This window comes from Austrofundulus limnaeus, unplaced genomic scaffold (genome assembly GCF_001266775.1).
Source record: "Austrofundulus limnaeus strain Quisiro unplaced genomic scaffold, Austrofundulus_limnaeus-1.0 Scaffold122, whole genome shotgun sequence".
Classification (NCBI taxonomy): Eukaryota; Metazoa; Chordata; class Actinopteri; order Cyprinodontiformes; family Rivulidae; genus Austrofundulus; species Austrofundulus limnaeus.
In genome coordinates this window covers 1-12,270 of record NW_013952524.1, presented here as the reverse complement: position 1 = coordinate 12,270, position 12,270 = coordinate 1, and the positions used below count along the sequence as shown (strand labels likewise).

General features: G+C 41.0%; 2 protein-coding genes across 2 annotated transcripts in view; one reads left to right on the top strand and one right to left on the bottom strand.

Moving 5' to 3' along the window:
* bace2 (beta-secretase 2) overlaps positions 1-4,784 on the top strand; it is a 22,156-nt gene extending 17,372 nt beyond the window's left edge. The window contains exon 9 of the mRNA XM_014015016.1: positions 3,294-4,784. Within this exon, the coding sequence (XP_013870470.1) occupies positions 3,294-3,535 (242 nt within the window). The 3' untranslated portion in view covers positions 3,536-4,784. The remainder of the gene's footprint in view (positions 1-3,293) is intronic.
* A 6,257-nt stretch (positions 4,785-11,041) lies between these two features.
* On the bottom strand, positions 11,042-12,098 carry LOC106522150 (serine-protein kinase ATM; the record flags this gene model as incomplete). The annotated part of the gene is given in 3 exon segments (XM_014015012.1): positions 11,042-11,717; positions 11,803-11,945; positions 12,035-12,098. Coding segments are annotated over 3 exon segments (388 nt in total), but the record flags the coding sequence as incomplete, so codon positions are not given.
* Between the last annotated feature and the right edge of the window lie 172 nt (positions 12,099-12,270).

Sequence of the window (12,270 nt, the reverse complement as noted above, 5' to 3'; positions counted from 1 at the left end):
GGCTAAAAGAATTGACAAAATCCTACACACTGTGCCTTTAAAAGGCCTTGAATTCATCATGACAAAAATAAGACCTTAATTAGCCTTAAAATGTCTTAAATCAATCTTCAGAAGTCTTAAAAATGTTAACACGTAAGTAAGATGACTGTAATTTGTATCAAAAATTAAACTATTTGGTAACATTTATTTATTTTTGAAATATTCCCATTCAGATGTTCCCTTTTGGCACCACTTCCTGTTATTTCACATACAAATATATCAACAACTCTCAACAACTGTCTAGCTGAGCAATGTGAAATTCATTTTCKAATTTGTTAATAATGTCTTTCCAAAAATGCATTCATATTTCTTACAAAAATTTGATGTCACATTCACTTTAAGATTTCATCTGCAGCAAGTTGGGGTTGAGAACCCACTCTGGGTCATAAAACTCCAAAATTTGGGTCGTTAGAGGATGTCCAGGATTTAAATTAAGTTTAAAACTGACTGCTGAGAATGATTTTTTGCTATATTTGACAAAATAGCAGCTCGATATGGCTAAAAACAATTGGTCTATTAGCWGTATTTGAATAATTCAACCAAAAATATTCATGAGTTTCTGCCACAGTTTTGTCATTTTTTGTTTTTTGTGTAATTGGTCTTAAATGTGATTTCASTTGGCATTAACAAGTCTTAAAAAGTCTTAAATTTAATTTGCTTTAAACTGTAGCAACCCTGAGCATAAATGCTAATATTAAATTTGATAAAAACAGAAACTAGACTCGACATTGACAGAGGCAAACACTTTAGGCTTGTTTATTGGTAAAACGCAATTCAAGTTTGTGCATGATAGGAATCATACTCAGGTCCTAGCACAATAAAAGATAACAAGTATAACTCTCAAATACAGGCAAAAACGTCAAAGAGGCAAGATCAGTGCAGGATCAACAACAAAATGGCAGCAGAACTTAGTGTTATTCAATTCATATATTGAAAATTCTTGTATCTTTTCAAATTGCAGAATAGCCTATATGCCACGGTCATTAATGACGTATTTCCGGTAAAATTTTTGCCACGCATCTTCCTTCCACTCCCTGCTTACTGCCTATGTTTTTAGCGTGAGCTCCTAGTACTAGTCCGTGAAAAAGTTACAAAAGTTAAAGCATCTGTGAGCTACTGGTATAAAACGTGAGTTCTGTTGTGTGCCGTTGTGTCCACTAACCAGCAGATACGATCGAGTAGTTAGTTTTTATCCTTTTTCCTCTTGATGAGGAGGTGACAGCAATGATCATAGCATTAAAAGGAAAACCTATCTTTAAAAGCTCACACTTGCGTTTGTAATCGGCATTTCTAACCTGAGGATATTCRAGAGTCAGCATCAGAAATGAGAAGACGGAGGTTACAAAAGGGAAATGTACATTTGTCCCCTTTTACTGCCAAGACCGGGAGAGGAAAGACCTCCTCCAGAGAACAGCTAGCAGGAAGCTAACACAGCAGCCGATACGAAGGTAGGTGTGCGCGTGCGTTTGTGTTATATGAAATGTTTTTATGAGACTTTGTCATGAGTTTTATGCAAAAGTAAAAACTTGTTAGAGTGTAAATTACAGCGTAGACTAAAGCCGAGTGACGAGCGCCCCCCCTCCTCCCCCCGAGCACCGAGAGCAGCAGAACCTCCGCCTGATAATCATTACGTTTTCAGTTCACTAACGTCGGGGAAAACGATCCAAACCATACAAGTAGCCCATTGATTTAAAGCCCAGACTCTGCTCTTTCCAACAATATAAGTGTCACAGCTTTACGTGAAAAATTAATAGAACAAGCAGCCACAGAATAGTGAAAAAGGCTAAATTCTGGAACCATAAACACGAACGTCTTTCCTTTGTTTTTATGGCTTTAATTCACTTTGGAGTGTTTTTTTTTCCACTTGGCTGGACCTATACGTCTCCTGTGTTTATGTTGGTACATGTAATATGCTAGTTCTGTACTGTAGAGATCATTAAGAGTCGCTGTCGGGTGAAAAAAATCTTTCGCTAACACTGTGTTGACCGCTAACGGAAGTGTTGGGAGCGGCATCCAGTGCTGGGCCGGATGTCCGTGGCATATAGGCTATTGTTTCRTAAAAGGGTTTATTACTTCGAGCTTCTCAACCCAGTTGTCTTTGGCGACATCTTGTGACCAAATGAATAAAGAGCAGCTTAGAAGTCCAAACTAGAACTGATTCATCGAGGTTATGCTTTCATCAGAGTTTAGTATCCAGCTGCTGTTTAACATCATGACTTTTCTCTCTGATCAGGCTGTTGTTTTGAATATGTGTTTGTTGTGGGAGGAAAAATAAAGTTGTGATTATTAAATGAATAAATTGTGTTGATGRATAAACCTGCGTGTGCCATGGCATGATGCGTTTTGATGTTTGTACACATAATTCTTTTTACCCATCTGTCTGGGTAGGCTGGTGTGTGGATAAATTTAAGGATTTTCAATTTCTCTCTTGGGGTAGAATTGCTTTTAAACTGATAAACAGAAGGCTGGCTCCATATCTTGATTTATGTTGGAATCATCAAAACTGCTTTAGAGCCTGTTGACTCTTGAAATGTTAATGTTTTACTTTTCACAAGGTCTGTTTAAAAGAAACAGCTTTATCTGGGTAAAGAAGCAGCAACATGACTCTACTGGAGCAAATGTTGCTGAAGGATTAAGATGTTTAACAAAGAGGATAATTCCAGCAATGAAAATCTCTTCATTGATTTATTAACTGTAAATGAACTGTAAAGTAAAATGTTCTTATAGGGTCACTAACCAGCAGCWGTAATCTTAAACTAACCATTCAGAATCGTACATTACCTCATGAAGATCGGACATACTTTGTTCACACAGGAAAACACGTTACTATGTCGCATCGGATCAGAAATGAGTTGAACAGAAAAGTGTTGTGTGAAAATACAAAGCTCACTTTTGTTCTGTACGAAGCCCATGTAGGCTTGAGGAAAGAATTGTCGGCTCGTGACGGTTTGGTTGCCAACTTCATTTTTTAAACTGACAATTCAGACACAGAACTATTGATGAGCTTCAGGAAGACCAAGGATTTGAGTTTTAACAAAGGGTGTGAGGATTTTGCTCACAAACAAATAGTTGTTTCAGTTTAGAACAACCAGCAGTTTGTATTTTCCAAGAACTTGCTGTTCTCATTCACTTGCTAAAAAGTGTATTCTATAGGTGTAAATGKGAGGTTTGTTCCTGACCCTGGGTTTGTGGTTTCATGTGACTGAAACAAAGCTYCCAGCTGCTGCTTCAGCTCGTCTCATTTCTCTTCTCAGTGAGTGACGAGGTGGCTCTGTCAGAGATCGCGGGACCCTTCTCGGCAGCAGAYGTGGCGTCCGACTGCTCCGGCACATTGTCCAAGGAGCCCCTCCTCTGGGCGATCTCCTACGCCCTGATGGCGATCTGCGCCGTGGTCCTCTTCATCCTGCTGCTCGCGCTGGTGCTGCCCTGCAGGTGCAGGGACCGCTCCGGGGAGATCACAGACGAGTCCTCGCTGGTGCGGCATCGCATCAAGTGACTGAGAGGAAATGGGCGGGCGAGCACGGTGAGCGGACCGAGCCCGTCTACGACTGCGGGAGTCAGCCTGCACTGACATTTAAGGCTGACCCTCAGACTGAGTTTGGACTGCTCCCATCAGCTTTGACCCATGGAGGTAGACGGACATATCTACTGCCTCTGAAGGGAAACGCCACCAAAACACTCGTGATAACGGCTGTTAACACTAAATGTATGTTTCTGTTTCCTGCTCAGTGCTTGATCTTTCATAATGTAATGAAAACATTCMTGAAGATGCTCTCATACAGAGGAAGAATACGCACTGATGAGAATGCACTTAATAATTTGATGCAAATGCTAAGCATGTTCTTTGAGTTGATGTGAGCAGACTTGTCGAGCTCAACTTAAACCCGTTAAGCCGTGACATGAAATTTAACGACCGCTAACAATAAAATCCCACACTGATAAAATAAACAGAGTAACAGGATAAATCACATTAACAGTGAGTAATATTAGTCAAACGTAGCATGTGATGAACATTTAAAGAAGCACACAACAGTATTAAACTAGGTGGTAATCTGGAAGCAATAGACTTATTTTAGCCTTTTTTTTTGGACCCTTTAATGTTCCACTCTTCTGTGCAGCAAAGCTGTCAACTTGACTTTATTGATGTTCAGATTATTGTTATTAATAATCTGTAAAGTGACAAATGTTTACTGGGCCTTTTGTTTCGGCTGATGAACGGCWTCAACAGGGAGGCTCCTGAAATGCACCTTGTGTGACACAAAGCAACAGACCAATATTTCTTCAGTGTGTTCACATTTTCATGTAAATCTGTTTACATTCAGATTGACTTTGCTTTGAATATTGCTTCAAATCATTGCCTTTTAGCCAAATCTTTACAGTTCTTTATAAATTCACTTTTTACACAAAAAATGGTAAAAACAAAAGGATTTCTAAAGTGTCTTCAGACTAATTAACCTCAAGCCATCTGCAGTCTTTTAATACTAGAAACACCTGGAAAGTTGCGTTTACATAAAAAACAGTGATAAATGTCAAAGTGACAAAATATGTTGTAAGATTTTAAAAGAAAATATTATTTGTGAGTGAAATGACCCGACAGTCACAACTGTTTAAAATCTGAACATGTTAAACTGTTTATTTCAAGATACACCAGAGTATTTCTATGTTCTCTTATTTATAGACGTTTCTTTATTTGTGCCAAAAACTGTAATTGTTCTGTAAATAAAACAGCTTGTGACAAATCAAAATGTAGTTTTAAATTAATAAATGTTTTGGAAATCAGTGAAACAAACTCCTTGTGATGTTCAATGAATGAGCCATAACATTATGACTAGTCCTGTTGTTTAGATTTTCTTCATACAGCTGAAAGAGCAGCTACTTGTGGACAAATATCTGAGAATATATTTYAGGAACTTGTTAAATGTGGGATCAGCTCTCATCCCACCCAAACCATTAGTCTCCAGAGAGTTTAAACAAGATAAATCATCTTTTTAATTCTGGATCTTGGAGCTATTGTTTTTAAATGTTTGTGAGGCACCATCACTGCCTAGCTAGATGCTAACCTGTTGTTTGTTCTACAAATATGTTGTGTCAGGAAGTATTATGTATTGTATTACTAACTTTATGATAATGTAATATGGTTATTCATATWACAGTATAGTTAAGGTTAGTACTGAAAGTATAAATTCTACAGTTGACTGCTTCAACATCAGTCCTGTGTTTATAATACATCATCAAACAGGATGTTTCTCCACCATGCTGGAAGACAAATCAAGTGTATCACCAGAGGGATGACTTGGATCAGTGATAACCATTATCTGAGACTTTTAATCCTTTACTGAGTTCTGTGGCCTAGAAACTTGGAGAAAAAAATAATGTAAAAGTTAAATTAAGTGGAGACGTTTGAGCCATGCTGATGAACAAAATATTAGCAGAATTCAAAGTTATCAAATTGTTTTAAATCCTACAAAGATGTGCCTGTGAGAAAATGGACTAACAACTCAAATCACACTTAATCACATATAATTTTTCAAAAGATAATACAGAAATATTTGCATAATACAGATGATTTGAGATCAAAACAATATAATTCGAAAGTAAAGTACTGTTTACAAAACCTATTTTCCATTAAAACAACACAGGTCTGTGAAGTGAAAAGTTTTGTTTTTGTCAAACATCAGATTTTGTTCATAATAAGAGGACATAATTCTGAGACCATGTTTTATTTCAATGTGTGGACTTTTAGTTTAATTCAATACAAATGTCTGGTGAATAAAAACCTGCTGATGTTTCTGTTCAGAAAAAGAAGTGCAGAACTTTGCTACCATCTAGTGGTTCTATTGAAAATGAAGGCAGCTTGTTTAAGGTTGTGATAAGGTTTTTCTTTCACTTGTTTTCAAGTCAGTAACAGATCATGACAGCATACTGTGCAGTGTGTGTGCACTTTAACCTGAGACTGAGAATAAAACTGTAGAATCTGAACRTTAGTGCAGGACCAGCAGCTGTGAGCAGCTACATGGCAACAATTTGTTGACAGTAGTTTCTTTATTGTATAAGCCACAAAATGTCTATAAAAGTGAGAACTCATCAACTATTTTATACTAAATTGATTTTTTTCTGCTGCTCTAAAAAATATACTGCACCATTAAAATATATTRGAAAAATACATACAGTTTCTGAGCCTCCCTAGTAAGGTCTATTCAGGGGTCCTGGAGAGGACGGTCCGTCGGATAGTCGAATCTCGGATTCAGGAAGAGCAGTGTGGTTTTCGTCCTGGTCGTGGAACAGCGGACACCCTCAGCAGGGTCCTGGAGGGTGGATGGGAGTTCTCCCAACCAGTCTACATGTGTTTTGTGGACTTAGAGAAGGCGTTCGATCGTGTCCCTCGGGGAATCCTGTGGGGGGTACTCCAGGAGTATGGGGTACCAGGCCCGTTGATACGGGCTGTTAGGTACCTGTACGACCAGTGCCAGAGCTTGGTCCACATTGCCGGTAGTAAGTTGGACTCGTTTCTGGTGAGAATTGGACTCCACCAATGTTGCCCTTTGTCACTGATTCTGTTCATAACTTTTATGGACAGAATTTCTAGGCGCAGCCGAGGTGTTGAGGGGATCCTTTTTGGTGACCTTAGGATCATATCTCTGCTTTTTGCTGATGATGTGGTCCTATTGGCTTCATAAGATTGTGATCTCCAGCTCTCACTGGAGCGGTTCACAGCCGAGTGTGAAGCGGCCGGGRTGAGGATCAGTGCCTCCAAATCTGAGACCATGGTCTTGAGCCGGAAACCGGTAGYGTGCTGCCTCGGGGTCGGGGAGGAGGTCCTGCCCCAAGTGGAGGAGTTTAAGTATCTCAAGGTCTTGTTTACGAATGAGGGAAGAATGGAGCGGGAGATTGACAGGTGGATTGGCGCTGCGTCTGCAGTGATGTGGGTGCTGTACCGGTCTGTTGTGGTGAAGCGAGAGCTTCGCCTTCTGGCTCAGCTCTCGGTTTACCAATCGGWCTACGTTCCTACCCTCATCTATGGTCACGAGCTTTGGGTAGTGACTGAAAGAACGAGATCGCAGATACAACCGGCCAAAATGAGTTTCCTCTGCAGGGTGTCTGGGCTCTCCCTTAGAGATAGGGTGAGAAGCTCAGTCATCCGGGAGGGACTCAGAGTARAGCCACTGCTCCTCCACGTCGAGAGGAGCCAGTTGAGGTGGCTCAGGCATCTGGTTAGGATGCCTCCTGGATGCCTCCCTGGTGAGTTGTTCAAGGCATGTCCCACTGGGAGAAGACCCAGGACACACTGGAGGGACTATGTTTCTCAGCTGGCCTGGGAACACCTTTGGATTCCCCCAGATGAGCTGGTCCAAGTGGCTGGGGAGAGGGAAGTCTGGGTTTCTCTGCTTAGGCTGCTGCCCCTGCGACCCGACCCCAGATAATTGGAAGAAAACAGACAGACGGACATACAGTTGCATGAAAAGTATGTGAACCCTATGGGATTTCTTGGATTTCTGCTTAAACTGATCATTAAATGTGTTCTGAAATTCTGATCTCCATTTAAGTCACAACAATAGACAAACACAGTCTGCTTAAACTTATACCACACAAAAATATATGTTTGCATGGTTTTATTGAACACAACATGTAGACATTCACAGTGCAGGGTGGAAAAAGTATGTGAACCCCTAGGCAAATGACTTTTGTAAGAACTAATTGGAGCCAGGTGTCAGYCAACCTGGAGTTCAATCAATGTGATGAGATTGGATGTGCCCTGCCCTATAAAAAAAAAACCACCAGAGTTGAGTTTGCTGTTCTTAAGGAGCATTGCTTGATGTGAATCAAGCCTCGCACAAAAGAGCTCTCAGAAGACCTACGTTCAAGGAGTGTGGACTTGCATAAAGCTGGAAAGGGTTACAAAAGTATCTCTGAAAGCCTTGATGTGTCCACAGTAAGACAGACGGTCTACAAATGGAGAAAGTTCAGCACTGTTGCTGCTCTCCCTAGGTGTGGCCTGTCCTGTAAAGATGGCTGCAAGAGCAAAGCGCWGAATGTTCAATGAGGTGAGGAAGAATCCTAGAGTGTCAGCTAAAGACTTACAGAAATCGGGAACATGCTAACACTTTTGTAGACAAATCTACAACACGTTAAACATTACACAAGAATGGAGTTCATGGGAGGACACCACGGAAGAAGTCACTGCTGTCCATTAAAACCATTGCTGCATGTYTGAAGTTTGCGACAGAGCACCTGGTTGTTCCACAGCACTACTGGCAAAATATCCTGTGGACAAATAAAACCAAARTTRAGTTGTTTGGAAGGAATACAAAACGCTATGTGTGGAGATAAAAGTCACAGCACAACATCGTCAAAACTTCATCCCTACTATGAAATATGGTGGAGGGGACATCATGATTTGGGGCTGCTTTGCTGCCTCAGGACCTGCACAGATTGCCGTCATCAACGGAAAAATGAATTCACAAGTTTAGTAAGACATTTTGCAGGAAATATTAAGACCATCTGTCCGCCAACTGAAGCTCAACAGAGGATGGATGATGCAACAGGACAACGTCTCAAATCAACAACTGAATGGCTTCAACAGAAAAAAATACACCTTCTGGAGTGGCCCAGTCAGAGTCCTGATCTCAACCCAAGTGAGATGCTGTGGCATGACCTCAAGAGWGCGATTCACACCAGATATCCCAAGAATATTGCTGAACTGAAACAGTTTTGTGAGGAGGAATGGTCCAAAATTCCTCCTGACCGTTTCAACTGCAGGAAACATTTGGTTGAGGTTATTGCTGCCAAAGGAGGGTCAACCAGTTATTAAATCCAAAGGTTCACATATTTTATCCACCGTGCACTGTGAATGTTTACATGTTGTGTTCAATTAAACCATGCAAACATATAAATTTTTGAGTGGTATAAGTTTCAGCAGACTGGGCTTGTCTATTGCTGTGTCTTTAATGAAGATCAGAACACATTTGATGACCAATTTATGCAGAAATCCAAGAAATCCCAAAGAGTTCACATACTTTTTTCATGCAACTGTATGTGGGTTTTTATTTATTATTTTTTGCTAAAGAAAGGTGGGTGATGTGTTGTAAGTTGCTGTTTAATTGTCTGTTRGCAAAATGTCTCATGAATCACTGGACAGATTTTAATGGAACTTTCAAGAAATAATCACTGGATGTTTCTTTACAACAGATTGAAGCCAGCCTGATTCAAGATGGCTGCCACAGACAGCTGACTTTAGAAAACACAAAAATGACCATGATTCAGTCAGTTTTACAGATATTTTGCTAAAATTTGGTGACATAGCGACTGGGAGTCACAATGCAAGCTCATGTTAGATCCTGAAAAACTTTTCAGGTTTATGTGAAATGTTTTCAGCTTAGTCACAAGTTTTCTATACAAGCTGATTATAGTTTAAAACTGTGGTATGAAAGACAGCAGGGGATATGTTTTCCTTTAAGAGGCAAATCCTAACTAACAATGAAGAAAAGCAAAACTCGGATATTTGTAAATTTTTCTAAATCTAATTAATCCGTCTGCCCGTCTGTTTTCTTCTGCTTATCCGRGGTCAGGTTGCGGGGGCAGCTGCCTAAGCAGAGACACCCAGAATTCTCTCTCCCCAGCCTCTTGGACCAGCTCGTCCAGCCCGGCCAGCTGAGAAACGTAGTCCCTCCAGCGTGTCCTGGGTCTTCCTCTGGGTCTCCTCCCAGTGGGACGTGCCCGGAACACCTCACCAGGGAGGYGTCCAGGAGGCATCCTAACCAGATGCCCGAGCCACCTCAACTGGCTCCTCTTGAGGTGGAGGAGCAGCGGCTCTACTCTGAGTCCCTCCTGGATGACCAACTTCTCACTCTAAGGGAGAGCCCAGACACCCTGTGAAGGAAATTCATTTTGGCCACTTGTATCTTYGATCTGATTCTTTTGGTCACTACTCAAAGCTCGTGACCATAGATGGAGGTAGCTTCACCATAACACACACTGGTACAGCATCTCTGCAGATTCAGCACCAATCCGCCTGTCGATCTCCCGCTCCATTCTTTCCTCATTCGTGAACAAGATCCAGAGATACTTAAACTTGGGGCAAGACCTCCTCCCCAACCCGGGGAAGGCACCCTACCCTTAATTTAAATTCAGCGTCAATTTAAAATTATCTTCTTTCAGAACACAACGCACTATTCAGCTTCGTAACATCAAAAACATCAACCAGGAAGCTCTCCTTTCTCAGATTAATAACAATTTCTCCATCTTTAACTCGAGTAACCTAGATGACCTAGTCTCCACCTACAACAATGGTCTCACCAACATCCTCGACTCTCTTGCTCCTCTTAAAACCCGTTCTGTTTCCTTCTCCACTTCTGCTCCCTGGTTCACCTCAGAACTCTGCTCCATGAAAACACAAGGTCGCAGACTAGAGCGACTCTACAAGAAATCAGGACTTAGTTCACAAAGAGATGTACATAAACCACACCCTACATACAGTACAAAGAAAGTATCATTCAGGCCAAATCTACCTACTTCACTGACATCATCAGTTCCAATGTAGGCAACACACTCTTTTTCTCTCTCCTTAACTGCACAGTTTCATCTCCGAACTCTCTTCCTCCTCACTTGCTTTCTACTGACTGCTGTAACTCCCTCCTGTCATTCTTCACTGAAAAAAATTGTTCAATACACCAACACCTTGGGCCAAACTCTGCCCCCAACATCTTTAGAGAACTCCCACCCCCCTCCATCCCCCTCTCTGTCTTCGCTCTCCCCTCAACTGCTTATGTTTCTGTCATCATTATGACCCCCGCACGCGAAGCGTAAGCGGGAGTCATATTGTAACAAAAGCCTATTGTGTGCGAGTTTAAAAAGCTTTTTGTGCTTATATTTTGTTTTGTTTAAGATCATGTTAGCTACATTTTTAAAGCTTCAGAACTACACAGACATTGATTTTCATTAGAATCACCAAAGTGAACAGAAGAATCACCTTCACAGGTTGCTGCACATTTCAGATGTCTCCATCCAGGGTGTGTCGAAATGAGAATTTAATGGAAAACCAAATACAAGTTATACTAATAACACATTACAACTGAACTTTCACATTTCTTTATCAAAACTAATGAAAAAAAAACTTGTATCTAATTTTTTCTTATATATTTTAATGGTGCATATATTTTATAGAGCAGCAGATTAAAAAAATCCACTTAGTATAAAGTAGTTAAGTTCTCACTTTTTTAGACACATTGTGGCTCATACAATAAAGAAACATTCAGTGAACTAATAAAAAACAAAAGCWAAAGTGAGGAGAAAACCCTACACAACATGAAAATAACACATGGTATAAAAACATAAAAGTTTGGACAACCTTTGGTTCTGCTTCAATAACAAAATGTTGCCATGTAGCTGCTCACAGCTGCTGGTCCTGCACTTTAAAATGTTCAGAATCTACCGTTTTAYTCTCAGTCTCTGGTTAAAGTGCACAAACTGGCAGAGAGCATCCAAAGAACAGTCCTCAGGTTCACACCCAGGCCTGCCATCCCGGGAAGAGTCTGCTCAGGTTTTTGGGGTCCATGGCTTGCTGAATGAGCAGGTTGACCTGCCCCCCGACACTAAGGACYGCCCCTTCCTCCACCCCCTTCAGCTTCTCTTGCAGCCGCAGCAGCACCCGTTCTGCCACCTTGTTGAAGCTCTGACTGTCACTGCAGGACGGCAGATGAAAAAAAAGTGTCTTTGTTATTAGAAAGAATTAAAATCTGGTTCCAATAGTCTGGTCTGCTCCATCACCTGGACTTCCTGTGGCTGTCGAGGTCATCTGCTCCCATGGTGGAGTTCAGGGTGGCGTTGAGCTCCTGCTGCTCGTCGTGCTGCAGGTTGAAGGCCTTCAGGGGGTTCATGGTCCAGTCGAACAGAGGATCGTACAGCAGCACCTACACAACACATACAACAGGAAGAACTCGTTAAAGGAACTGAAGATCAGCAGAGGGGATGTGTGTCTGTGTTCAAGGGTCTTCTCTACCTCTACGATTGTCAGCAGAGCTTCTTGGGAGCTCCTCATCACCTCCATCGTCTTTTCACAGCATCTGACCAAACAAATAAAACATAAAAACGGAGCTCTGATCATTCACCACTAAAATATCACAATCATCAGATAACATACAGTAAGAATTTTGCCAAATGAATTCATTGCAAATTTATATAATTTAAATTATAAAGCAAATTTTCACATTTATTATTATTTTTACACTTTAAACC